General features: G+C 44.2%; 4 protein-coding genes across 4 annotated transcripts; all 4 read right to left on the bottom strand.

Annotated features, from left to right (window-relative positions):
• Window positions 1–4412: 4412 nt before the first annotated feature.
• Window positions 4413–5614, bottom strand: LOC125534201 (protein DOG1-like 4). Its single transcript, XM_048697478.1, has one exon. It carries the CDS (start codon window positions 5465–5467, stop codon window positions 4721–4723), a length of 747 nt encoding a protein of 248 aa, XP_048553435.1. The 5' UTR covers window positions 5468–5614; the 3' UTR covers window positions 4413–4720.
• Window positions 5615–9663: 4049 nt separating this feature from the next.
• Window positions 9664–10206, bottom strand: LOC125534200. Its single transcript, XM_048697476.1, has 2 exons — window positions 10052–10206; window positions 9664–9940 (listed from the first exon to the last, which is right to left on the bottom strand). Exons 1-2 carry the CDS (start codon window positions 10197–10199, stop codon window positions 9822–9824), a joined length of 267 nt encoding a protein of 88 aa, XP_048553433.1. The 5' UTR covers window positions 10200–10206; the 3' UTR covers window positions 9664–9821.
• Window positions 10207–13744: 3538 nt separating this feature from the next.
• Window positions 13745–14835, bottom strand: LOC125534199. Its single transcript, XM_048697475.1, has 2 exons — window positions 14127–14835; window positions 13745–14013 (listed from the first exon to the last, which is right to left on the bottom strand). Exons 1-2 carry the CDS (start codon window positions 14260–14262, stop codon window positions 13883–13885), a joined length of 267 nt encoding a protein of 88 aa, XP_048553432.1. The 5' UTR covers window positions 14263–14835; the 3' UTR covers window positions 13745–13882.
• Window positions 14836–21068: 6233 nt separating this feature from the next.
• Window positions 21069–21782, bottom strand: LOC125534198 (pectinesterase inhibitor 12-like). Its single transcript, XM_048697474.1, has one exon. It carries the CDS (start codon window positions 21707–21709, stop codon window positions 21191–21193), a length of 519 nt encoding a protein of 172 aa, XP_048553431.1. The 5' UTR covers window positions 21710–21782; the 3' UTR covers window positions 21069–21190.
• Window positions 21783–27570: the final 5788 nt, after the last annotated feature.

Raw genomic sequence — 27570 nt, 5'->3', positions numbered from 1 at the left:
ATCACTTTGCTGTAGTGTTTCATCGGTTAAGTTCAGTGTCATGAAAGTCGGATCCTCGATCCTGTAATAGGTTGCAGGCCTTTTTTGTTCCCCCGTACTGTTTTATTTTCCTGCTCTTTGAGAACATGCGTTTTGAGGCATGCTTGGTTGTTAAACCGATGTGGTTTCATTTATTCACAAATGAATGGAACCGGGGGGCTCCAAACTCCCCTGATGATCTAAAAAAAAGAAGCGGTGCTCTGAGTTGTTGATACAGTATTGTTATTACTGCATGATAAAGAATACGGTATGTTCCCATTTACTTGTATTGTTCTTCCATAATAACATAGTTGTTGTCCATGCGAATTCTTTGTGTTTTGCAATTTAAAGGTTTGTCTTGGAATATGAGGTTTCAGTATAGTAGCTTCTGAATGGACGTTAATATAACTAGAAATAACAAAGTACTGAATAAATTACCATATCCAAGTGCTCCATGAGTGAATAACATAACGATACACTGACAAAATGAAAATGTTTAGTTTGGATTCCAAGCAAGAAAATAGCTGGTCCCTATTATAAATCATAAATTCTCTATGGTTTCCATAATTTTGTGCTTGTATGCAGATCTTGGGAAGTGTTCATCTTATAGCATAATGTACGTCCATGTTATAGCATCTGCACTATCTCACTGAATTTGTTTCTTCTGGTAAAACACATGACATTCAGGCTTGAGACTTATAAGGAAGGGGAGTGAGTGATACACACTACTACACCCTTGAGAAGAACCATTTAAATCATTAGTTCCAATTTAGTGAAGTGGGCTGCTTCAAATTTTTACATGATAAAGAGTATTGAGAATATAAATGTGATTAGCGTGGTGGTGTTAATGTCATGTGGTGTGGATATGAACAACCAAAATAGATGTTCCTATGTACTCTGCAACAATGGTGAATGCAAATATACTAAACTGGTACCTGCACAATGTCACCATAGTACAAGTTACCTACTTATGAACTGCTATGTCACAGGTTGATCTCCCATGTTGATTTGCTTTCTTTGATGGTTGTATGTTAGAACTCAATGTTGCAAAAAAATCTCCTAACAAAATATATATTTGGTTTCTGGAGGAAAATTCCTTGTGTATAGTGAAAGTGGACAAGTGATAACTATTCTTGCCTGAAGGTGCTTTGTCTCAACCTGAGCAACACAGGCACATTGTTGATTTTCCCTTGCAGAATCTTTGTAAAATATATTATTTTCATTTTTCTTGTATAAGGGTCGAGCATGGAGGTTTCAGTTTGACATGCAAGTGTTTATGGAATTCCAACTTTTGACATCACTTTATTTCTAGGACCCTGATAAGTGTCACACGTGTGGCACGAAGCAATTCCCCCCTGACGTTTTTTATGGCAAGTTTAGTTGCCCGAGAATGGCAACTTTACTTGTGAAGCATGTCAAGTTTTTGTTTGGATGGCAAGTTTCAGTTTTTTGAAGGTATGGCAATTTTAGTTGTAAAAAACGTCAGGGTGGTGTTACTTTGTGCCACACGTGTGGCACTTATCATTTGGTTGTGAAAATCTTTTGGCAGTTTTTGACATCACCAACTTTTGACCCTTTTTACAACCAACTTGTGACACCACTATATATTGTTGCACCACTGTATAGCTTCTGCACATTTGTTCATATTTCGTGATATCCTACATAACGTGGCAAATTTTATCCCAAAAAAAATGAGTTAAGAGGATGATTATACGGACGATCCACTTAGCAACTGTGTTTATTTAAATAATTGTCTCATAAGTAAGATGTACATAGAAATTTACTCTTGTGGTTATATGTGCATTGCACGTGCACACTTACTAGTAAACAAAAGGCCAAAAAAAAGATCAGATCACACCATGTTGGTGTGTGCAAACGTCATTTTGTTTTCTTTTCCTTCATCTTATTCCCGTTCTTCTTCTTCTTCTTCTTTCACAAATACTTGTCTTAACTTAGCATAAGATAGCAGACCACACATGTCATATGGTGCTAGCAATGCCCGGGGAGCGACTTATAAATTAGCCTGACTTAATCAAGGTAAGCAGTATGGTACTAATACAAGAGAACAGAACTCTACATCTGCGTCACCGCGGCTCCAGCCGGGCGCTACGCGTTGGGCCATACAGTTTTTTTTTAGACAACGTTGGGCCATAGAGCTGGAGGTGCTTACGGCTGACGGGCCAGAAAGGCTGAATTAAGCCTCATTTTCATACAATCAAATACTATCGCTCGTGCCCTTATTTTCGCATCTCTACATCGACCTCACTATATGATGCTAGGATTACCTCAAAAAAAAAAATTGATGCTAGGAAAAAAATTTCTTCATTCTTTGTTCAAATAAAAAATCAGAATACATTCCTAAGGAATATTATCAAAATTCTAAATATTAAGTTATTAACAAAAATAATAAAGTTAAAAGTTAAAAAGGAATATTTTATGAAAAAATATTTAAAATCAAAATTTAAAATAGTAACTTAAAACTGTTATTTTAAGTTAACAACATAAATAATAAAGACAAAAGGAAAAAAATTAAAACCACAAATGAACTTTTTCAAAGGAAAAAAATGTCAACAGCGTCTGATCCGGTGATCCCACCGCGCGTCACCCCAACGCCGGCCCAGCGAGCGTTGCCCCAACGCCGATGCCTCGAGCACTTACTGGGTCGGCCCAGCGCACGTCCTCTTAGCGTGCCCTGCAGACCCTCGAGGTTTAGTACCACCTCGCTGCGTGAGGAGTGCGTCGACCAACTTAGATAGCCGATCACGCCCCACCAGGTCAAGCTACTATAGATATTACCCCTCATGTTCTGACGTGGCCGCCTTGTAGGGCCCGACCACCGCTGCTGACGGCGCTGAAATTCCTGTCTCGGACGCTTTTTTGTGAACGACCAGAAATGTCTTCATAGCCGAGGTGATGTCGGCGGATCGGATGGTCAAACTTCTATGTATACAACCGCTCGTATGTCCCAAAAAAAGACCATACGGAAGTGGGTATACGTTCTTGTCGAAAGACCATATTGCCCTTATGTATTTAGTGTGTGTGGGGGGGGGGGGGTACCGAAGTGAAGCTATTGATCTAATAGAATGACAAATGATTTCATATATATTGTCAAAATAGCCAACCTTTTTAACCTAAAGCCGATTAAAGATCATTTGTGCACAATTATCAGTTACATCAGTAATTTTTAGTGCCTATGGAACCACACTATTATTACACATATACTACTAATATAAAAGAAATCATAAATTTAATTCTCATATATTTTTGACACGTTAAAGAAGATGCCCTCGCATAGTTTTAAGAAGAAAAAGGAAAGGAAGATGGGAAATAGGAACTATCACTGGAGTTTTGGGTCTGGACAAATAGGTCAGTCACATATAGCATTTTGAGGCTTTGAAAATAGGAAATATTGCTCCAGTTTAACTACTGAGCTTAGTTTAACACACATACCTTTTTTTCTGCAGGAATAGAACTTGTATTACTCAATCATAATGTTCTTACAAATCGTCAAGCACCACTTCTAGGACCTTTGGGGGACCCGAGCCGATCCATGTAACGGTTCTATCTTTAACTCTAGTGGAACTAGCGAGGCAATCACTAGCCTTATTCTGAGTACGATTTATACAAGTAATACAAGTTTCTCGAAGACTCCTCAGATACTTGATTTCCTTCAAAGGGAAGCATAGACTGATCTATCTATCCCAATATCTTCAATCATGGCAACCGCCGTAAGCAAACCCATCTCGATGGCAATAGGAGAGTTACTCCGTTGAATTGCAAATGATAACCCTTTCATACATGCACACAACTCCACCTCCAATGCATCCCTGCATTTGAATAATTGTCTGCAAGCAGAGAATACCTGCTACTGAAGTTGGAACTGCAAATGCAAAAGACGATGTCGACTGACTCTACAGCGTGTGCATACAGGTGCGCCGCAAAGGGTCTACTAGACTGAATGATTGTCCCAGCTTGTTAGGGGTGGGTTGATGAGGCCACCGAATTAAATAATGTGTGCTGATGTGAGGTTGGGCACATCATCAAACTTATAAATGTAGCGAGTGTGGTCACAAGATGATTTTGTGGGTTTTTTTTATAGAAAAACTGTAAGGGAACCCCTTACAGTATAATTGGTGCAACAAACTCAAATTGCAAGTATCATGCCTTGAACCTGGATGGGTGGGAAGGCATCAGCCCCTTCTCATTACTAGGCTATGCCTTAGTCTGCAAGATGATTATGTGGTTGATGCATGTATTTCTTTTGTCTGGTTTTATTTTATAATATAATAAAAATGACTATGTGCACCTCTCGCTTAATGAAGAGGCCGAGGTTATCCTCTTCGAAGAATAAAGAAAGAATTTTCTAAGTCGATGCTCGCGAGGACCAGATTCCTGAGACGATGATACTTTCTTTTTCGAGTCAAGACGATGATACTTGACGCTGGACTAGTGAGTGACCTGACATCGGAAGACGGCGACTTACGCCGGCCGCGACCATTGAAAATGACAGTTGACATGATAAGCAATTCGACATGCCGAACAACAAGAAACCACATGACCGGACGACTCGAGCAAACATAACTCGGCCGACTCTTATTGCAATGGCTAGACTGACACGGACAATGCCATGAGACGGGGCATAATTTCTCCCCTTGTGCTTGATCGGACGCAATGGGGCATAGTTTATCTTGGAGTTCACCGGCTAGAGGCCCCGGCGGCCGCCGCCGTGGCCGGAGCTCCAGGCGCGCCCAGCTCGGTGGACGCCGAGGTGGAACCTCAGCATGGCCGCGACGAAGGCGCCCGCCTGCTCCGCGTCCGGGGCCAGCACCCCGACGACGCCGCGCACAGTGCGCTCGCGGAGCGCGTCGCCCGCGGCCAGCAGCACGCGGAGCGACCGCCCCACCGCGGCCACGGCCTCGTCGGCCTGTACGCCGTTGCCCGGGTGCTGCCGGCGCTGGCGCAACGCCTCCAGCACGCGCGGGCCCGCCAGCGACTCCTGCACGGCCGCCACCTCCCGGTCCACCTCCTTCTCGGCCGCCGCCGTGGCCGCGCGCAGGTCCTCCAGCTCGCGGCGCTGGCGCGGGCCCACGGCGCCGGAGCCGTCCACGAAGCGGAACACCAGCGCGGGCCTCCACCCCCACGCCCACAGGAAGGTGCGCTCCAGCGGGTTGAGCCAGCGCTGGTCCAGCGCCGCCACCACGTCGCGGTCGGCGAGGCTCGCCTTGTGCTCGTAGTAGGCTGCCACGTGGTCCATGGCGGCGTCCACGAGCGGCGCCAGCGCGTCGCGCCGGCGCGCCCCGAGCGCGGCCGTGAGGTCGGACACCATCTCCTCCTCGCGGCCCACCCAGGCGTCGTAGAAGGACGCCATTTCACCAGCGTGCGCCATGTATGATGTGTGTTCGTGGGTGCGGCGGCGGCGGCATCGTGCTGGGCGCGGGAGGGCCGGCATAAATCGGGGCGGTTTCTTGGCCTGGAAGGGTTGGGGCGTGGTTTGCTTAGGCGCGGAGGCAAACGTGGTCGTGCACGGCAGTCGGCAGGGGAAGATGGATACGGAGCTTGGGCGGTCGCGAGGAAGGAGACGACCGTTTGATCAGACAGTGCGCAGACCGGTGGCCTCGTGCTGGCGTGCTCTGGTTTGTTTATTTACTCTGTTTCTGGTCCTCCCATGCAGTGCAGCAGTCTAACAGAGCAACCGCTTTGACCTTTCTACTAGTAGTTCGGTATGACTCTCTGTCTCCGGTTGTCAGACACGCAGGCTGCGTTGCCGTGTGCTTTACCAGGGCACGTGATGCATATTCTCTGCACTAGTATTCCTATGCGATTTCTCCTTTGTTTCTTCGACGACATCTGGGGGGACAGCTTCAGCTCGGCTCACATTAGCTGCTGTGCTAGTGGCTCCAGGCTACATAGCTCTCGAGTAAGCGGTGCAAAGGCCAAAGGAGGGTACATGGCCAAGCACTACTTTTTCTCATGTAAAAGCATTTACACATTGCACGCCTCAAATCTACCTCAAACGTTTGAACGGATGGCTGACAAAAAAAAACATACACCTTAAATCGGTCTCAAACACCCGGACTGACCAACGCCCCTTATATCCATCCAAAATATGGGGTGAATACGGGATGGCCCCTCGTATCCATTCCAGATTCTGACCGACACTCTCGTTGTCAACATGGCGACAACAGACGCGGCGGATGCGATAGCGCGCGCCGCCGCCGAGAAGGAAGCCATCCACATTCGCATCTTAAAGAAGCGGCAACAGAGGAACACACGCACCCTTGTTCTAGAGCAGAATCGACTGTCTATGTCATGGTCAGACTGCACACCAAGGAGGAGAAGGAGGGGACCGACGGGTTAGACAGCTCTGGCTAAGAGCAAATCTGACTTGATCCATACTGTGTTTTTGACAGCTACTTTCACGAGAAGGACGACAAGGACGTCGGCAAGGGTAGCTATTGATGATCTTCTCCATAGCTAGTGTGTAGGTAGAAAATGCCAATCTTGCTAGTTTGATGGCATGTTTAGATGTAGTAGCCGGACGATGTGTATTGCATGGGACACATTTATGTTGCATGACTTTGTATGGATTTGAGGTATGCTAATTGAGACGTTCGGTTGTGAGAGGAAAAAATTGAGATGTGATCGGTCAGTGTCTGTGGACGTGTCCGGGCGCGTCCGCGGGCGTTTGAGAGGCCTGATTTGTGAAGTCCGGCCGTAGATGCTCTAAAAAAATTAGCATACTTTGCAGGTGCTCCTCCTTGCAACTTGTTATCAATGTTTGTCAGTACATGATGGGGTCATTACCTTGCATATGACAAATGTCCTTTATGGGCTACATTTGTCAGAATAATCTAGCGTCATCAAATGGAACAAAAGATCTCACTTTGCAATACGTCAAAAGAATGTGGAAAGAGCTTTTGATGTGTTTTAGAAGTGCTTTGTCATTATTTGGGCCGTGTCAAGTACTGAAATCTCAAGGTCCTATGGTAAATAATAGTACATGTTGCATCATGTTACATAACATGATCGTTTAAGATGAGAGATCCACCTTCAATGGAAATCCTGTTGAGTCGAAGCACGATGCAGATTAGATACAGAGGTTCCTCGTAGCTTATCAAAGCATCAAAACTGAGAAGTTCATACCTAGCTCCAAAATGATTTTGTTGACTATATGTGGCTACTCCATAGCAGTTCGTATTTGTGTCTTTACTGTGCTCATTACTTTTTTTGAACCCTTTCATGTGATTAGCTTAGACCTTCATAAATGCGATTTCATCGTGAAGTTTTGCATGCGTGTGGAAAAAACATCTATGTTTCTTGCAGAAAAAGTTTAGAATTATTTTTTATTACTATTTTTCTGGAATATATTATTCATTCGAGCTCATAAACTTGACAAGTAATTTGGCACGTCCAGAAATTTGTGAGGTACTTTCAGAACAACTTCAATGGGACGACCCATTTCGTCCGCGGTCGTCCATTTGGGTCGGCGCAGACACAAAAGGCGACCCAACGCGCCGACTCAAACGAACGTGCGTCTGTTTTTCGTCCGCGGGCGGCCCATTCCCGGTCCATTTTGAGCCGGATTTGCGTCGACGCGGACACGTGACGGACGCGCGCGCCCTCGCTTACGCCTCTCCCCGGGCCCGTTGGTCTGTGGCACATTGGCCTCCCGTCTCACCCTGCGGCCAACTAGCAACCCTCCCGCCTCCTTCGTCGCGGACGCCTCCGCTCATTTTTTTCTGGCGACTCTTCCAGTTGCCGCCGCCTCCACATCCGCCCAGCACGCCGCCCCTCCCCCCTGTCGCCCTCCGCCGCCGCCTCGCCGCCCCTGCCACATCCGACCGACATGCTCGTCAGACGTCGTCACACTTGTCGGACGCCGGCAGAGCAGCTAGCTGGTCTGTGGGCGCCGTGACCCCCCTCGTCGTCTGTCTCCTTCGTCGACGCCCGCAAATTGTTCGACAGTTTGCCAAGGTACGAAATGGACTCCGCCGATGAGTTCTTTTTCCTCAATTTCCTTTGCGACTCCGACGATTCGTTGTCCGACGACGAGGAGGAGATATTGGCTGCCGTGTTGGTCCATCACCACCTCAACAGCCAGCGGCCGTTGTTCCATGGCTCCATTACGGGCCACCTTCCGGCGTTGAATCGCAACCGAGAGAGCGGGCATTTCCTTCTCTGGAAGGATTACTTTGATACAACAAACTCGTTGTTTAAACATCACAAATTCCGCCGTCGGTTCCGTATGAGTAGGCATGTTTTCAACCGTATTAGAGAGGGAGTGGTCGGCTATGATGACTACTTCGAGTGCAAAGAGGATGCCGTCGGCAAGATTGGTTTCTCCTCTTATCAGAAATGCACGGCCTCCATCCGAATGCTTGCATACGGAGTGCCCGGTGATCTCATTGACGAATACGTCCGTATGAGCGAGTCTACATACCTAGAGTCCCTGTATAAGTTCTGCAAGGCTGTTATTGTTGTGTTTGGCTCTGAGTACTTGAGAGAGCCGACAGCTGAAGATACAGCCCGTTTGTTGGCGATGAATGCCAGCAGGGGCTTCCCGGGGATGCTTGGCAGCATAGACTGCATGCACTGAGAGTGGAAGAACTGCCCTTCTGCTTGGCAAGGGCGGTATAAGGGACATGCCAAGGCTTGTACTGTCATACTAGAGGCCGTGGCGTCTCAAGATCTATGGATCTGGCACTCTTTCTTTGGCATGGCTGGATCACACAATAATATCAACGTGCTTCAGCGCTCGCCGGTGTTTGCTAGGCTTGCCGAAGGCAACATCCCACCGGTGAACTTTACTGTCAACGGCCACAACTACGACAAAGGGTACTATCTGGGTGACGGTATCTATCCTCAGTGGACCACTATTGTCAAGACAATACCCAATCCCGTCGGATAGAAAAGGAAAAGATTTGCCCAAGAGCAAGAGAGTGCTAGAAAGGATGTTGAGCGTGCCTTTGGTGTTTTACAATCTCGATGGGGCATCGTTCGGTATCCTGCTAATACTTGGAGCACGCAGAAACTGCGGGAGGTGATGACTGCTTGTGTGATCATGCACAATATGATCGTAGAAGACGAGCGCCCGGAACGTCTGTACGATCAAGGCTTTCAGTTTCAAGGTGAGAATGTTGTGCCTGAGCATAGAGTAGCGGCAACATTTGAACAGTTCATTCAATTTCATGAAGACATACGTGATTGGGAAACTCACGTGCAACTGTAAAATGATTTGGTTGAGCATATGTTGGCTCATGTTGGCAACCAATAGATGTATCTTCTTTTATTCGTTTGCAAAACTATGTGAAACATTTTTATTTGCATTTGACCTGTAAAATTATACTATTTATTTAGGCGGCCAGACTATTTGGCTTGTTTAACATTTTCATTTGACAATATGTTGAATGCAAATCATGTAAAACTCCGGCACATATTCGTCGGCGCGTTGGACGCGCTGCCGATCCATATCAAAAACAGGGCGGACGTCGGGCGGGCGGCCGACCTAAACGGACAAAAAAGCGGACGAAATCGCCGTCCGTTTGGGTCGGCCCATTGGAGTTGCTCTCACTTCCACACTTTGACCACCATTTGCAGGCGAGGCAATATATGAGATACTCCATGTCATCTACACATCTGCACACATATTAAAACTTGTTCCGAAACAAGGTTCCGTTTATTTATTCCATCAGTCGATCGTAAACATGGAGTACACGACTTATGTAGAACAACGTGGCTTTTTATTGTCTTGGCACACTTGAGTCCATCTGCGTGCATTTGATCTCGTCATCATCCCCCTGAGGTCAACACGCTCTCCCCTTGCACGGTAGGACGAGGTGGGGAGGGGGCGGAACTGCAGGGATGTTGGGCGCGTTGAGCAACACCTTCTCTTCCCTGATGCCATGGCTGGGTTTATGTTCCCCTGGCCAAGATGAAGATTAACTATCTCAGTTTCTTGTAGTACCTCTCATCAGTATCTAACTAATCGACCAAGCTAAGTAATGTAGTATCTACTTATAAGGAGATGACTGACCGTCGGAAGGGCCGGAGACGCTCGTAACCAGTAGAGACGATGACGCAGTAGTCATTGGATCCGCCGTCGGGGTCGCCATGTGGACGAGCTGGCTCATGGCCAGGAGGACGACCGCCAGCTTCATCGCTGCTGCTCTTGTGCCCGCCATTTTCCTTCTCGGTTGGTTCTTGCAACTTGCAGGCGACAGAGGCGCCGCTACTTATACTAGTGGAGGGATCGGTAATCGCGCCTAATTTGTTTTCTCTTCCAGAATAATCATAGCTATGCTTCAGAAGGCTACACCCGAGTCTCTCTCGATAGGTGGAATCAAAATCTAGTAGCCCGACGCGAGTGCTAAAACAGCATATGCGGATGCTCCTTGCCGCAGAAGTTATTTTGCCCCTGTTCAAGCAAGTGTTCACGCTTAATAAAAGTGTTCAATTGGTTTTAGGAACGTTCATATAATAGAAAACGTGTTCATGTACTTTTTTAAAGTACTGTCTAATCTTAAAAGAGTACACATTTTTTTAAATGTTCAGATTGTTTAAAAATATATATTCATGCATTTTTAAAAGATCCAAATAATTAAAGCAGAAGTGTTCCACATATTCAAAAGGTGTAGGTGTAATCTTGAAATGTGCTCACGCATTCCCTAAAGTTTTCACATATTTTTTAAAAGTGTTCACGCATTTAAAATATATTCTTAAATTCGTAAAAAGGAACTATTATTTTTTCTAAAGAACAATAGCATAAAAATGTACCTTGGAGCCTTACCCTTTCCCCGTCCATGTAGAGAAAGGGCGACTTTTGGGCGACGCCGGGCGATCCACCTCGCCGCCGCCAGATCGGCGGGTTCCTCACCCTCTGGCAGCTGCTCCGGCAGCGGATGTAATTTTTTCTTGTCTCAGGACCTTTCTGTAAGAACCCTGTGCTAAATATCAGCAGTTCTTTTCTTGCCAAAAAATAGCATGAAAATGCAAAACAAAAATAAACAAAAAATGTAAATGCAAAAGGACAAAAGTAGATCCTCCGGCTTTTGGGATGTGTCATTTTATTTATCATCTGCATGTAAACAATTTGTCACTTTATATATGAAGAATAAAGTCATATTGCTGTCAAAAAACATTTGTTTTGTCCGAGGACAAGAAACACATCGATTTGTTCTTAGGTTTTGTCTGATCGTGTAACGTTTCCATATTGTTTTTTCTTGTAAAAGGCTCCTTGCCCCGTTTTATTGATAAAGCAACAACCATGATACAAGTCCAACCACAAACGAAAGTCTAAAAGAAGTCATAGGGGTATACAAAAGAGAGAGAAGCTCATGATGTGGGCAACAACACAACACACCCAAAATAAAAGATACAATCCTCAAGGGGGATAGGTGACCATGAGGAGACACGACACCAACTCCTTGGTACTTTCTGGTCAGCTCGCCGACCGCCGATCTATCCCGACGACTATAGAGTGGTTTCCATAACTACAAGAACCCACACAATTTATAAATAGCACCAGTGGCCATGACCAGTATACGTGCTCAATGACAAGCTTATTTCTAATACACCAAAGGGACCATGCCAAGGCCCCTAAATTCACCTACATCACTCTGTGTGTCCGTCCGTATATGCATTGGCCGCCATCATTGAACTGGAAGTTAGAGCAACTCTGACAAAGTTGCCGATCGCTATATTGCGTATGAAGCATGTTCAATATTTTTGGAGGCTGGACAAACGAGTGCAAATCAAGAGTCATTATATCTCAGCTTTCATATTTTTCTTACATATGTGATCCATGTGTCACTGGCTACATACCAATTCTCAAATTTTCGAGCTTCTACTTCGCTTCATCATCAACAAGCGGCAGCGAATGAGCTCGACCCCGTCGGTCATGGACGTGGCGGGGACAAGGACAACCACGAGCACGACGATGGTGTGAGGAAAACCATGATGACGATAATTTGGGAGGCGAGGTGCCGATTCTGGCGACAGCGATTCTCGAAACTATGTTAAGCATCTGACATCCACTGTTTTTAGTGAATGTCCCACCTAATGCATACTATACTTTTGAACAACAACAACAACAACAACAACAACAACAACAACAACAACAACAACAATCTCACTCCTCTAAATCGCCCACGAGGGTGGCCGCCTCTTCTCCTTCAAGAGCGGCACCTAGTAAGGCCGTTGGGGGAGGTGTAAGCTATGGGCCGCATGGAGGAAGTAGAGGTTGTGGACGGAAGTGAGGGAAGTGGATGTTGTGGTCGGTGGGATATTAGCTACAGAAGACATGACCATGTCCTTTTTATAACCGTGTGTGATAGGGGGCGGAAAAACAGGCGCATAATAGTAGAAGAAAAATTTGGGGAATACCAGGCGAGAAATGGCCACGAGCATTTGACACATGGACGGCCGCCGTTAATTGACATGCAGGAAAAGAGAGGGGTCGCACGGGAAGCTGGGGAGAAAGGTGAAATTTCCCTCTCTCATGAACAGTTGATGGATGGAGTTTAGAGGGTCACAAGGAAGGAGACGACAACCTAGAAAATTGCACGAATCACAAACTATTGTAGTTGATTTTGTGTAGAACACCTATCGTCCAGGTTTGTTGCACAAAACATCACCCATTGGTGTAATCCGTTGCAGTAAGCTCCAATCCATCATTTGACTATGTTAACATTCTTTTTGTGGGTGATTTGACTATTTTAACATGATTCCTAATTAGTGGACTCTGTTTGTAAGGGCAGATGTAATAAAGAAAAACCATATGGCATTAGCGGGCCAAGAAAAACTGCTAATATCCGCAATTTTAGTCGCCCGTTACAACTTATTTTAAACTTAACATTTAAAACAAATCCAAAAACCAGGAAATCATACATATATCTAGTACTGATTTGATAACTATTTAGCTTACTTTCACGTGTTTTAGAGATATTGGCAGTTTGCTGACACAATTGATTTTTGTTCAGTATTCAATGTTTTCAAGAAAAACAGAAAAAGCCATCAAATAATATGTGAACCAAGTTTTGATTTGGTGACTCATTTTGAGCGTAGTTTTGAGAGATATTAGACTTGTTTTCGGTCCATGCCGACTAACTTTGCATGTTTTTTTTTTGCCACATGTACACAAGCAGGATCCATGTGTTAGAGACCATGTGGACAGAATCAAATTATGTATTAGACCTAGCTACAACATATTATTACATGTTCTGTGCAAATTTGACCCCAAATATTTGATGGTTTGTGCAATTTTCTCGACGACGGCTTCGATCAGAAGACCACCCGCAGGCTGTCTCTGCCTGATTTGTTTACTCTGCTTCTCTGGTCCTCCCCATGCAGTCTAGCAGTGGAACAGAGCAACCGCTTGACCTTTCCATTCCAGGTCCGGACGAACCTCCGTTCTGTCTCCGGTTGTCAGGCAGGCAGGCCGCAGGCCGCGTTGCCGTTTGCTGAAGGCACGCTACCTGCTCGACGGTTGGCACTGCGCACTAGTATTGGCATACGATTTCTCCTCTGTTTCTTGCACGACACAGCTTCAGTTGGGCTGACAAAAGCTTCTTCGACCATGTATCTCCCTTTTCAACTTATGTAGAAGTGCCACACTGCTACTAGAGTTCATAAACTTGACAAGTAATTTTTCGCAGGTCTGGAAACTGGTTTAGTAGTTTCAAATCCACAATTTGAACACTTGTTGCAGGCGAACGAAATATAAAAAAGAGTGCTCTTATTTTATTCCACCAGTCGATCATAACGATCGAGGACAATACAGAGGAAGCTAGGGACATTTTTATTGCCTTCGTCACTTCGAGCTCCAGCTGCACTTCACTTGGTGCTCCACATGAGGTGAGGTTAGCACTTAGCAGGTTCTTCCCTTGCACGGTAGGATGAGGTGGGGAGGAGGCGGAGGGACAGGGATGCTTGGCTTGGCCGCATCCAGCAGCACCTTCTCTGCCCTGATGCCAGGGCTGGGTTTAGAAATGACTCCCCCTGGTCAAGACAAAAATTAACTATCTCAGTTTCTTGCACCTCTTATCAATAGCTAGCTAATCAACCAAGATAATTACTAGTAGTATCAACTTGAGAAGATGACTAAGACTGACCAGAAGGGTAAACGCTGGTAACCAGCAGAGACGATGCAGTCGTCGGATCCGCCGTTGGCGTCGCCATGTGGACGAGCTGGCTCATGGCCAGGAGGACGACCGCCAGCTTCATCACTGCTGCTCTTGTGCCCGCCATTTTCCTTCTCGTTTTCTTCTTGCAGTTGCAGGAGACTGAAGCTGCTACTTATATAGTGGAGGGATCGACAGTTCTACCTAAATTTTTTATTTTTCAGAACAATTATAGTAAGTTACGAGTCTCTTTCTATTTCTATAGGTGGAATCAAAATCTAGTAGCCCGACACGAGTGCTAAAGCAGCATGTGCAGACGATAATCCTTGCCGGACTAGTTGTTTTTGCCCCTGTCCAGTAAGTGTTCAATCTTTTTTCAAAAACAGTAACTTGATTAAAAGGTGTTCACTTTTTTAAAATGTTAATACTATAATATAAAATACATTCATGTATTTTAAAGCATTTTTTATTTTAAAAAGTGTGCATATTTTCCAATGGTTCATGCATTTCTAAAAATATTCAAATGATTAAAATAATGTGTTTGCGCATATTCGAAAAATGTACGTGTAATCTTGAAATGTGTTAACGCTAGAGAATCTTGAAATGTGTAAATGTACGTGTAACTTGTAGCAAGTCTCTTTCGATAGGTGGAATCAAAATCTAGTAGCCTGCTACGAGGGCCGAAACAGAACATGCAGATGATAATAGTTTTGTCCAATGTTCGAGACTAAAAGACTTATGTTAGAATTTTTACTTATTAAGACTAAAAGACTTATGTTAGAATTTTTACTTATTAATAATTATGGCCGTATGCATCGTTTTGATTCAGAGGTTGAGGCGAGCCCTCTTTTTTTTTAAAAAAATTGTTTTGTCTAAGGATAAGAAGCAAATCGATCGGTTAAGGACCAACTAAAGTTTGTCAGCCTTCGTCGACTGTCCATATGGACCATATTGTGGCCGCGAGCTCTGGTCTGGAAGTTACGGTGTAGTGTACTGGTGCTTCTGAACTCCGGTTTTGCACATGAAAACAAGAGGAATATGACAGAAAAAGCAAAATTTCCTCGCCTTTGCTTTATAAATCATATTTTTCTTTTCTTTGCTAAAATGGCATACCTTCGATTGTTTGTTAGACAAAATACTCCATTTTTCCTGTTTGGACCCACCTGTCATATCTGCGAACAATTTTGCCATGTGCTACGGCTCGGTCCGAATTATCAGAGACAGATGTCTTCGTACTGCTCATATGTGCAAACACGTAGTACCTGGGAAGTCCTATAGCGAGCAAAGCGTTTATGTTTTTTTTTTGACAACGATACATAGCTTTGTTCAAATATTATTCAAGATTGATAGTATTAGAGGTACAATGCTTCGTATCATAGCTTGTAACAGTAGAATAAAAAATAAAAATAAACGCAAAACAAAAATAGAAAAAATAAAGCAGGGAAAACCATCAAGAACCAAACACTAACAGTAAAGAATCAAGATTGTCGGGAAAAGGTAAAAGAAAACTATAGAAAACCGCCCGATTCAAACACGATGGAGCCATGTGCTACTGGACCGGCCCATGCCAGCTAATGTGTAGGTGATTGTGCAGTATGATATACTCCCTCCGGTTTTAAAATATAACGTGTATTAATTTTTGAGAAGTCAAACTTCTTTATCTTTGAGCAAGTTTATGAAGAAAATATCGGTATCCACAATACCAAGCCAAGATCATCATATTCATCTTGAAATATGTTTTCATATTTTATTTAATTGGTATTGTAGATTTGTTTTATAAAGTTGACCAGACATATCAAAATTTGAATTTTATGAAAACTAATACACCTTATATTTGGAAATAAAGGAGGTGGCTTTACATGCCCCGGGAATGTATCCGGTGCATCCACACTTGTGGTGCTACCGGTGCACCGGATGCCATAAAATGTTTTAAAAAATTAGAAAAACATCTAGCACGTTAACGCTGCATCAATGTATGATGTCACAAAATTTCGTATAAAAATTTGAAATATTTTTTGAGATACAAAAATGATAAATTTGACACCAGTGTGATAATGGGCCAAATCTAAACCCCAAGTTATATTACGTACTATTTAGTGTTGAATTTGTCATTTTTTGTTTGTTGAGTTATGTTTTGAATTTTGACTTGAATTTTGTGACAACCTACATTGGTGTTGTGTGAGTGTGCTGATTTTTTTCCAATTTTTTAAAACATTTTGAAAGCACAATGCGAGTTCGGTGCGCCGGTAGCACCACAAGCTCTGGTGCACCAGATATTTTCCCTACATGCCCCGTCACCCACCATAAGCACCACTTGCAAAAAAATTCCTCAAACTAATCGTGCCCTTTTTCACAAACTATGAACTTTATTATTCTTCACAAATAGTGCAGTAACATAGGAAGATTTAAACTTGATATTTCTGATGACCTCTCTTCACCGAACAGCCAAGGAAAGAACAGAGGGAATGAAGTTGAGTTGCTATGTATCCCCGCATCTTCATATTCTACTCCAAACGGGTCGAGCCCAATTGGCGATTGATGGGCCGAATTGGTTGGAATAAAAATCGTAAACAGATGAGCCTGGTTTGCAATATAGATGGGTTTCAATAGCAAGTATAACTAATGACTAGAGAATGTTAATTTTATCTTCTTTGATGCCACAATAATAAAATGGTGCATATAATTTCAAACACAATCCTCCCTTGTTTTATTTATAACGAAGGAGCTAAAGTTTTTACCATACGTGGTTAGTCAAACCTAAGACTACCACCAAATTCATAAATTTGGGAATCACACATAATTTTAAAACTACATGTATTTATAAACAATGGCCTCTCTTCTTTCTTTATAGGAATGGGTTAGAAATGTTGCCAGACGTGATTGCCCAAGACTATCTAATAACAAATGCATTTTATCTCAAAGCACAATGGTTATAAATGGGACTATGTGCCATTTGGCGGAACGAGTAATATAGTGTATTGTAATATGCGATACAGCCCCACGCACAACCCTGGGTGGATCACTCCTTCAACCTAGACAACAAAATAGAACAATAACAGCTTAACCCATGTGAAAAAAGGCACATATCTTGAAGCATTACATCCAACGACAAGGAAGTTGAGTGAGCCATCGCTAAAAAAATTAGAAAAATAAATAAAATTACATTTTTCAAGTCACTGGAAACATTTTAGTTACGTTGGGAAAAAACACCTATTGATAGAAGCACGTATGATTGTGTTAGAAACAAAAAATGATTAATTTAATTAAGTTTAGACTATTTAATCATATTTTGTGTTAGATTAGTAATTGTGTAAGTGCAATGCACGTTAATATTAAGCACGATATTAATTGTATTGCACATTGATATTAGGCAAGATATGGATTGCATGTTAATATTATGTAGGATATAATTACTTGGCTAGTTCTAGCGATGATATTAGACATGATATTAATTAGTGGTGGGTACCAAACATGTTGAGTTCTAGACATATTTAATGGTAAACATCTGAGCAACGGAGACCGTTGGAAAGATGTTCTTGAACAAGTGAGATTTGTTGGATACCTGCCCATAACTCACTCTTTTTTATATTCGTATAGATTAATAGAAATTCCATGCCCACCAAAAATATATTCAAGTCCTCCAGTTGGTCTTCCATGCCTCGATCTTCGAGTTCTTCTAGTCTTCGATCCTCCTTGAGTTTGCCTATTCAGATACAGTCGGGAGAGCTCCGGTGTAGATTCATGTTGTCTCCTTGGGGTAACAAGGTTAGGATTTCTCATTGTGCGTGCACGATGAGGAGATTTGGTGTGAGGTGCTTTAGATTGATTCAAGGGTTCGATTTCAGTGCGGCTCTGGAACACTGGTCCATAGGGGCACGTGCATGAAGACTAAGTTTTCATTGACAAGGTCAAGCTGCCCGGTAGGGGAGAGGCGACACCAGCATAGCGGTGGCTCCTCCTGGCAGCAGTAGTGACCGTTCGATGGTGCAGAGTCATTGATGTATTTTTTATTATCTTTTAGGATCTTTGTAGTTTATATGAACCTTTGCAATAGATTCAAATCTTTTCTGGATTATTTTCACAAAGTAGAACAATTACGCAAAAAGGAAAAAAATAAATAAAGACTTTTTTGAGCTTCAAAAGAGCTCACGATTGAGAAAAACAAGAAGAAAAACTCATGCGATACAACCCCAACCAACCGAAGAAAGCCCACCACACTCCGGTGAAGAAAAGCCCACCACACCATGGGCAGCGCTTTGTTGTTCTTTCATTTGTTTCTTTTTATTTATTTTGACTTTGTTCATATTACGAAATATTCCAGACACATATATTTTTAAAACTAATTTAATTAAGCTTTGGATGTGCTCATCACACATTTTTAAAATTCATACAGCATAGACAATTTTTTGCGCAATTTAAAAAATGTTTTTACCATTCGAAAAAACTATTTGCGATATTTTTAAAATGGCCATGTCTTTCAAAAAATGTTTGAGACATTTAGAAAAAGGTTAATATAATGTATAGAGAGTGATCACGTAATTTTGGAAAAATGTTTCATACCATTCAAAAAAGTGTTCGGGACATATGAAAAAGTAGTTCACATTTTTCAAATAATATATTTGTGATATTTTGTAAAAATATTTTTATAATGCAAGAAAAATATACCTGTAATTTTAGAAATATATTTTGTACCATCAAAAAAATTGTTCATGAAATTTAAAACAGTGTTCATGTGTTTTTAGCAAAAGTGCATGACAGTTTGAAAATAATTATATAATGTAAAAAATGTATGCATAATTTATTAAAAATGTTTATTACCATTCCAATAAAATTCAAGTGCATTTGATTTTTTGGGGCATTTATTAGAAAAAATTGTTCAAGCTTGTATTAAAAAGTATTCACATGTATTCATAAAATGTTATGTGCGTATACAAAAAAAGTTACAATGTGTATTGAAAAAAGTCGACATGTATTTAAAAAAACAAAGAAAAAATACATGTAAAAACAAAAGAAGCAAATTAACAACATGGAAGGTTTTAAAAGCGGTCCGAACGGATACAGTGAACTTCCCCAAAACCGCTCCAGGGAGCTATAATGTTTGACTGGACCGTTTAGTAGTGCGTCAGAGGGTAGGCGGGGCTATGTCTCATGACAAGCAAGATATAGCCCCACGCACAACCCTTGACATGTCACTAAATGAGCCCAAACAACAAAACCGAACAACAACCGCTCAGCTCATGCAAAAAAAAATTCACAAATCTTGAAACACTCTATCCAATATCAGGGACAGGGAAGTTGACAACACTCTGGAAAAAACAACAATTTGATAAAGCAGATCTATAGGTACCCTAAATATTGCACATCTAAGTCCTCTACCACTGATTTTACGTGTAGATTTGATATGGTATTTTCTTTTCTTTTCCTTTTTATGTTTGATCCAGTCACTTAGATGTGCAATAATTATACCACATCTAAATGTGCGTTAGACAAACCCAAACAACGAACACTTCTCAAGTTATTGGAATTTATTTATTTTTTGCATTGGAAGCATATTCGCTTGTTGACAGAAGCACAAATTGTTGTGTTAGAAACAAAATAAGTAATATAATTATTTTTACATCGTTTAACCAGATTATATGCTAGATTAACACAAATTTCATGTACACTGAAAGGAAATTCTCTAGTTGAAAAAACTGGTTTCAGATTCTTTAGGGACAAAAGAAATACTGGTTGGGTTCAAATGAATTTGAATAGTATAGGAAGAGGAAAGCAAAAAAGCCATGATGGATGAGATTGCAATTATATCTGAAATGGTTTATGGGACCAGTTATTTCCTGGGAATAAAACGAAACTACTTAGAGTTTGGGAGACGTCTGCATGCTTTCAATCGAATTCAATGACTGCGATATGGTATTCGGGTATATTATTTTAGCGTTATGTGTTGTCTTCTCTCTTCCCAAAATATTCTTGTGTTTCATGTGTGTGTGTGTGGGTGGGGGGGGGGGGGGGGGCTCCCAGTAGCAAATGTTCCCGTGTGAACAGTAACATGAAAAAATAGCAAATGTTTCCAAAAAATTCTGAATTTTTTTTGTAGATGTTCATGTTAGTGTCGCAAGCATGCTTGACAATTTTCATGCAAAATGGAGCAGCAGTGTTTTGTCCGTGAATTAAACAAATTTGGGGTGACATTTGGTGTTCAATTTGTTTTTTTTGCACAGGCCAAAATGCTTAACCTTTTTGCCTCAAAATTTGCAGGTAGCATTTGGATGTGACTAAGAACACATACAAATTTTGTCTTGATTTTACATTTCAGAAATTATTTTTGTGCCCGGGAGCACGTGCTACCGGGAGCCAAATTGAATTTCCAGTGTTTCATGTGTTACAGAACATATAAAACATTTAAAATATTTTTTGGTTGTTTGTTTCATGTGTTATTTCTCTATCAGGGTAATAATTTGATCATTTAACTGAAAATTCATGGTATTACAATGGTGAACGTATGAATTTGGCAGTTTCATTAAATTATTAGGATACATGAGATTACAATATATGGTATCATTGGAGTTAAAAGCAATTGTTAGGGGATAATTTTTATAAGGGAGTCCTTATGGAGCTTTCTCGACTCCTCCTTCGTTGGCGGTGTAATAATTTGTGTTGAAACAATATAATACGCATGCCCATTGCAATGCCCGGGCAATTAACTAGTAATAGTAGTTGATGTAAAAAAAACTAGTAATAGTAGTACATGTGGTTTTAGCGTTTTGTGTTGCCTTCTCTCCTCCCAAAATATTCCTGCCGCCAACAAGGTTAATCTCCTCTCCCGTCAACCTCCGGCGTCGCTCCGACACGGTGCGGGAGGGGAGGGTATCCCTGCCACTGTTGTCTTTTTAAAATCAGCACAAAAACAAATCCACATAAAAGAAATATGTGCCAACACGTCTTTCATAGTTGAGTGATAACATTGTGGGCTTATTAATTTCGAGGAGTTTTCTCATCGAAATGACTATAGATTCCTGATGTAGTTACACAAATTCATATCCTCGGTGGCTAGCTAACTACAGCTTCAACAACTTCGTTACATCTAGAGTGATTGCGCACTGCACACCAAACTCGAAGTTCTCGGCGTCGAACGGAGATTTCACGCCTGCCTTGAGGAACTCGTCATCGCAATATTGGGGGATGTCCAACGCGGAGCTGAGGCTTGTCACCGCGTCTCCCAAGTTGCCCGACGAGATGCCCTTGGCAGCCTTGTCGAACAGGCCCACGGCCCCGGAGTACATATTGTCGCAGTAGGCGATGACCTGCTGGATCATCTGATCCTTTTCCCCGGCCTTCAGGGTGGTGATGCGCTTGCGGGTGTCCATGGCCGTTGCACTGGCGATCCCAGTGGCGATGATGGCGAGGCCGCGCTTGCCCGCAGTGGCGCTATCCCTGTTGGCCTTGAAGAACTCGATGCAGATGTCGTAGGTGTCAGCGCCGCCGAAGCGCTTGCACGTGTCTTGTAGGACGGAAGCAGTGGACGAGGCAAGAATCATGAGGAGTGTGAGAAGCGAGAGAGCTTGGGATGGCCTCATGGTTTTGCTGCTACGACTTTTCTTGGGTTTCTGAGATGTTATCTGTGTTGAGATTGATCTATCAAACTGTAGGTGGATGGTATATATAGAAGATTGTCATCTAGAACAATAAGCACAGATATATATCAATGAATTCCGAAGGACCTTGGCAGAACAATAAAAAATGGCTACTATTAATTAACATTTATTGCTTGCTTATCTATCAATAAATATTTGATACTTATAGTATTGATCAAATTAGTGTAAAACGGACGGTCCAGATTTAAACCATAGAATGGAGACTTATAAGATCTTTCCAGATTGTAGTCATTACTCGGTTCCAATATATGCAGCGGGCGGCATACAAATGTACCGTATGAAGCTTCGCTGTGGAAAAGCCATTAAGGTCTACCCACAAAAAAAAAAAAGACAAGCCATTAAGGTCAAAGCTTCTTCAACCATCCTCTCTTTTCAATTTATGTACAAGCGCCACTAGAGTCCATAAACTTAACGAATATTGGCAGGAGCGGGAACCTGTGACGCTTCCACAATTCGAACACCTATTGCAGGCAAAACGGTTGAGTATATATGGTATGTGCATATTGTGTATTGGACCCGCCTCCTAGTTTATTGTATAGTTGAGGTTCGTGGCCTACATTTGTACATCATATATACGTGCATATGCACGAAGAGCAATACATCGTGCAATCATAATCCTAGGTTTATTTCTCGCTTCCACATCCTCCACCGCTGCCGCCGCGCGTCTCCTCCGCGCCGCCGTCGCCGTCGCACGTCTCCTCCGCCCCGCCGCCGCCGCGCGTCTCCTCCGCCCCGCCGCCGCCGCCGCCCCGCCGCCGCCGCTTCTACCCGATCCCTCCGCTTGCCCACAGTCTCCAGCCGCCGGCCGCCGCGCTTCTTCTCTTGACCGACGCTGCTCTCCGGTGCCTTCACCATGGCAGGTCCTGCTCTTGCGCCACGGGCTGTCCCGTCTCATCCACAGGTCTGCGTGCTGCTGCTATCCGCAGGTCCGCCGGTGATCAGAATCACCTGGATTTGTTGATTCCTTTATTACGAGTTCCACTTGATCTATCGAAGCCTCGTCTCAAGATCTGGAAACCCGCTTTTGTTCCCGTCTTGGTCGTTCGTGCACATAGCACATATCCGCAGGAGCACTTCAGCCCGAGCCATCCCATCCGCAGCTCCCGTCCATCGCCCGCCCTTCACGCCTCGCTAGCCACGCGCATTGCCAGGTCGCTGCTGCCGCGTGTATCGCCCGCCAGGCGGCATCTCCCCCGCGCGCGCTCCACTTCGGCCGTCTGCCAGACCCGATGGCGTCCTTTGTCGTCCCGCCGCTGGCGCCCTACGGCATGGCCGCCAGCTCTGGCGCATCCGGCGTCGCCCCGCCAGCCCGTCCCGACTTGCCGCCCGGCTCGGCTCCGCTGCACCCGCTGGCGTACGTCAGCGCCCCGTCGTCGGCGCCGACTCTGCCCGTCAACCCTTTGTTGTTGCGCGAGGTGTTCGACGCGCCCGTGTATGAGGCTCCCGGGTACTGTTGGGGGTCGTCAGCAGGCCAACACTCGCCCGCTGGGCTGCAGCCAGACGGCGCCCCGCACCTGAAACATCTGTTAGCGGGCCAGCAGGATTTTCCGGCGGGCCATCCGGCCTACCCGGCACCGCATTCGCAGTTAGGGCTGCTTCCCATACCGTTTGGAGAGTACCCACCGCCGCTGCCGAGCGGTGGCTACGGACTCCCAATGGCGTCTCTGTCCCCCTCGCCGGCCCTGCCGCCGGTGCCCTTGGACCCGGTGCTCCTTCCCGCACTACATGTCGCTCCTACGTCGAACAACTACACCGAGGTGTTGATTGGTACATGGACACCGGGGCTACGGCTCACATGTTTGCTCATCCTAGTAATCTTGCCTCCTTCACTCCCGTCACCACCGACCGCCGCATCATTGTTGGCGACCGTTCCGCACTCCCTATCACACATGTCGGGCACACTTCTTTTCCATCCAATTCCATGCCTATTACTTTGTCTAACATACTTGTATCACCTCATCTTATTAAGAACCTTGTTTCCGTTCGTCGTTTAACTCGTGAAAATTCTGTTACTGTTGAATTTGACGAGCTTGGGTTTTGTGTCAAGGACGCTCGAACCAGGATGGTACTTCACCGATGTGACAGCCTCGACGAGCTCTATCTGGTGCATTCGTCGTCCACCTCCACCACCTCACCGGTTGCTCTCTCCGCCGGCGTCGATCTCTGGCATGCTCGTTTGGGTCGTCCCAACCCCGTCACACTTCGTCATATTCTTAGGAGTTTCAGTTTCAGTTGCCATAAGATAGAGGATCACACCTGTCATGCCTGTCGTGTTGGCAAACATGTTCGTCTCCCGTTTAATAACTCCACCACCATAGCTTCTTTTCCTTTTCAGTTGATTCATAGCGATGTGTGGACCTCTCCGGTTCCTACTAATTCGGGCTATTTTGTTGGGGAACATAGCAGAAATTCAAAATTTTCTACGCATCACCAAGATCAATCTATGGAGTAATCTAGCAACGAGGGGAAGGAGAGTGCATCTACATACCCTTGTAGATCGCTAAGCAGAAGCGTTCAAGTGAACGGGGTTGATGGAGTCGTACTCGTTGTGAACCAAATCACGGATGATCCTAGTGCCGAACGGACGGCACCTTCGTGTCCAACACACGTACAGCCCGGTGATGTCTCCTACGCCTTGATCCAGCAAGGGGAGAAGGAGAGGTTGGGGAAGACTCCATCCAGCAGCAGCACGACGGCGTGGTGGTGGTGGAGGAGCGTGGTACTCCAGCAGGGCTTCGCCAAGCACTGCAAGAGACGAGGAGGGAGAGGGGTAGGGCTGCGCCAAGGAGATGTTCTCGTGTGTATGGCAGCCCAAAACCCCACTATATATAGGGGAAAGGGAGGGGCTGCGCCCCCACCTAGGTTTCCACCCCTAGGGGTGGCGGCCAGCCCTAAACCCATCTAGGGTGGCGGCCAAAGGGGGGAGAGGGGAAACTTGCCCCCCAAGCTAGGTGGAGGCGCCCCCTCCCCAAACCCTAGGCGCCTTGGGCCCTTGTGGGGGGGTGCACCAGCCCACCTGGGGCTAGTCCCCTCCCACACTTGGCCCATGCAGCCCTCCGGGGCTGGTGGCCCCACTTGGTGGACCACCGGGACCCTCCCGGTGGTCCCGGTACATTACCGATAAAACCCGAAACTTTTCCGGCGACCAAAACAGGACTTCCCATATATAAATCTTTACCTCCGGACCATTCCGGAACTCCTCGTGACGTCCGGGATTTCATCCAGGACTCCGAACAACATTCGGTAACCACGTATATCTATTCCCTATAACCCTAGCATCATTGAACCTTAAGTGTGTAGACCCTACGGGTTCGGGAGTCATGCAGACATGACCGAGACAACTCTCCGGTCAATAACCAACAACGGGATATGGATACCCATGTTGGCTCCCACATGCTCTACGATGATCTCATCGGATGAACCACGTTTTCAAGGACTTAATCAATCCAGTATACAATTCCCTTTGTCTAGCGGTACGATACTTGCCCGAGATTCTATCGTCGGTATCCCGATACCTTGTTCAATCTCGTTACCGGCAAGTCTCTTTACTCGTTCCGTAACACATCATCCCGTGATCAACTCCTTGTTCACATTGTGCACATTATGATGATGTCCTACCGAGTGGGCCCAGAGATACCTCTCCGTTACACAGAGCGACAAATCCCAGTCTCGATTCGTGCCAACCCAACAGATACTTTCGGAGATACCTGTAGTGTACCTTTATAGCCACCCAGTTACGTTGTGACGTTTGGCACACCCAAAGCACTCCTACGGTATCTGGGAGTTGCACAATCTCATGGTCTAAGGAAATGATACTTGACATTAGAAAAGCTTTAGCATACGAACTACACGATCTTTGTGCTAGGCTTAGGATTGGGTCTTGTCCATCACATCATTCTCCTAATGATGTGATCCCGTTATCAACGACATCCAATGTCCATGGTCAGGAAACTGTAACCATCTATTGATCAACGAGCTAGTCAACTAGAGGCTTACTAGGGACATGGTGTTGTCTATGTATCCACACATGTATCTGAGTTTCCTATCAATACAATTCTAGCATGGGCAATAAATGATTATCATGAACAAGGAAATATAATAATAACCAATTTATTATTGCCTCTAGGGCATATTTCCAACAGTCTCCCACTTGCACTAGAGTCAATAATCTAGTTCACATCGCCATGTGATTAACACTCACAGGTCACATCGCCATGTGACCAACATCCAAGAGTCTACTAGACTCAATGATCTAGTTCACATCACTATGTGATAAACACTCAAAGAGTTCTGGGTTTGATCATGTTATGCTTGTGAGAGAGGTTGTAGTCAACGGGTCTTGCCATATTCAGATCCCTATGTATTTCGCAAAACTTTATATCGTAGATGCTGCTACCACGTTCCACTTGGAGCTATTCCAAATTGTTGCTCCATTATACGTATCCGGTATCTCTACTCAGAGCTATCCGGATAGGTGTTAAGCTTGCATCGACGTAACTCTTTACGTCGAACTCTTTATCACCTCCATAGCCGAGAAACATTTCCTTATTCCTCTAAGGATAATTTTGACCGCTATCTGGTGATCTACTCCTAGATCACCTTTGTACCCTCTTGCCAGACATGTGGCAGGGCACACATCAGGTGCGGTACTCAGCATGGCATACCGTATAGAGCCTATGCCAAAAGCATAGGGGACAACCTTCGTCCTTCCTCTTTCTTCTGCCGTGGTCAATCTTTGAGTCTTACTCAACTTCACACCTTACAACTCAGGTAAGAACCCCTTCTTTGACTGATCTATTTTGAACTCCTTCAAAAACATGTCAAGGTGTGCGTTCTTTGAAAGTATCATCAGGCGTCTTGATCTATCTCTATAGATCTTGATGCCCAATATGTAAGCAGCTTTATCCAGGTCTTCCTTTGAAAATCACTCTTCAAACAACCGTTTATGCTTTCCAGAAATTCTACATCATTTCGGATCAACAATATGCCATCCACATATACTTATCAGAAATGTTGTAGTGCTCCCACTCACTTTCTTGTAAATACAAGTTTCTAGCAAACATTGTATAAACCTAAAAGCTTTGATCACTCCATCAAAGCATATATTCCGATTCCGAGATGCTTGCTCTAGTCCATAGAAGGATTGCTGGAGCCAGCATACCTTTTAGCATCCTTAGGATCGACAAAACCTTTTATTGTATCACCTACAACTTTTCTTACGAAAACTGGTAAGAAAACTTGTTTTGACATCCATCTGTCAGATTTCATAATCGAAAAATACAGCTAATGCTAACATGATTCCGACGGACTTAAGCATCGCTAAGGGTGAGAAATTCTCATCGTAGTCAACTCCTTGAACTTGTGAAAAGACTCTTTCCCACAAGTCGAGCTTCATAGACGGTAACATTACCGCCCACGTCCGTCTTCTTCTTAAAGATCCATTTATCTCAATGGCTTGCCGATCATCGGGCAAGTCCACCAAAGTCCATACTTTGTTCTGATACATGGATCCTATCTCGGATTTCATGGCTTCTAACCATTTGTCGGAATACGGGCCCACCATCGCTTCTTCATAGCTCGTAGGTTCATTGTTGTCTAACAACATGATATCTAAGACAGGATTACCGTACCACTTAGGAGTAGTACATATCCTTGTCGACCTACGAGGTTCGATAGCAACTTGATCCGAAGCTTCATGATCACTATCATTAACTTCCTATTCAACAGACGTAGGCGCCACAGAAAACATCTTTCTGTGTTGCGTCACTCTCTGGTTGAAGTAA

Source organism: Triticum urartu, chromosome 2, assembly GCF_003073215.2.
Source record: "Triticum urartu cultivar G1812 chromosome 2, Tu2.1, whole genome shotgun sequence".
NCBI lineage: Eukaryota > Viridiplantae > Streptophyta > Magnoliopsida > Poales > Poaceae > Triticum > Triticum urartu.
This window is presented reverse-complemented; position numbering and strand designations above follow the sequence as displayed.

Bases quoted from the DNA above. Each gene is read 5' to 3' on its own strand.
- LOC125534200 (XM_048697476.1), bottom strand. From the start codon at position 10,199: ATGGCGGGCACAAGAGCAGCAGCGATGAAGCTGGCGGTCGTCCTCCTG. The intron at 9,941-10,051 runs GTCAGTCATCTC...CATCTTGGCCAG, and splicing joins CGTCTCCGGCCCTTCCGACG to GGGAACATAAACCCAGCCAT.
- LOC125534198 (XM_048697474.1), bottom strand. From the start codon at position 21,709: ATGAGGCCATCCCAAGCTCTCTCGCTTCTCACACTCCTCATGATTCTT.
- LOC125534199 (XM_048697475.1), bottom strand. From the start codon at position 14,262: ATGGCGGGCACAAGAGCAGCAGTGATGAAGCTGGCGGTCGTCCTCCTG. The intron at 14,014-14,126 runs GTCAGTCTTAGT...TGTCTTGACCAG, and splicing joins TACCAGCGTTTACCCTTCTG to GGGGAGTCATTTCTAAACCC.
- LOC125534201 (XM_048697478.1), bottom strand. From the start codon at position 5,467: ATGCCGGCCCTCCCGCGCCCAGCACGATGCCGCCGCCGCCGCACCCAC.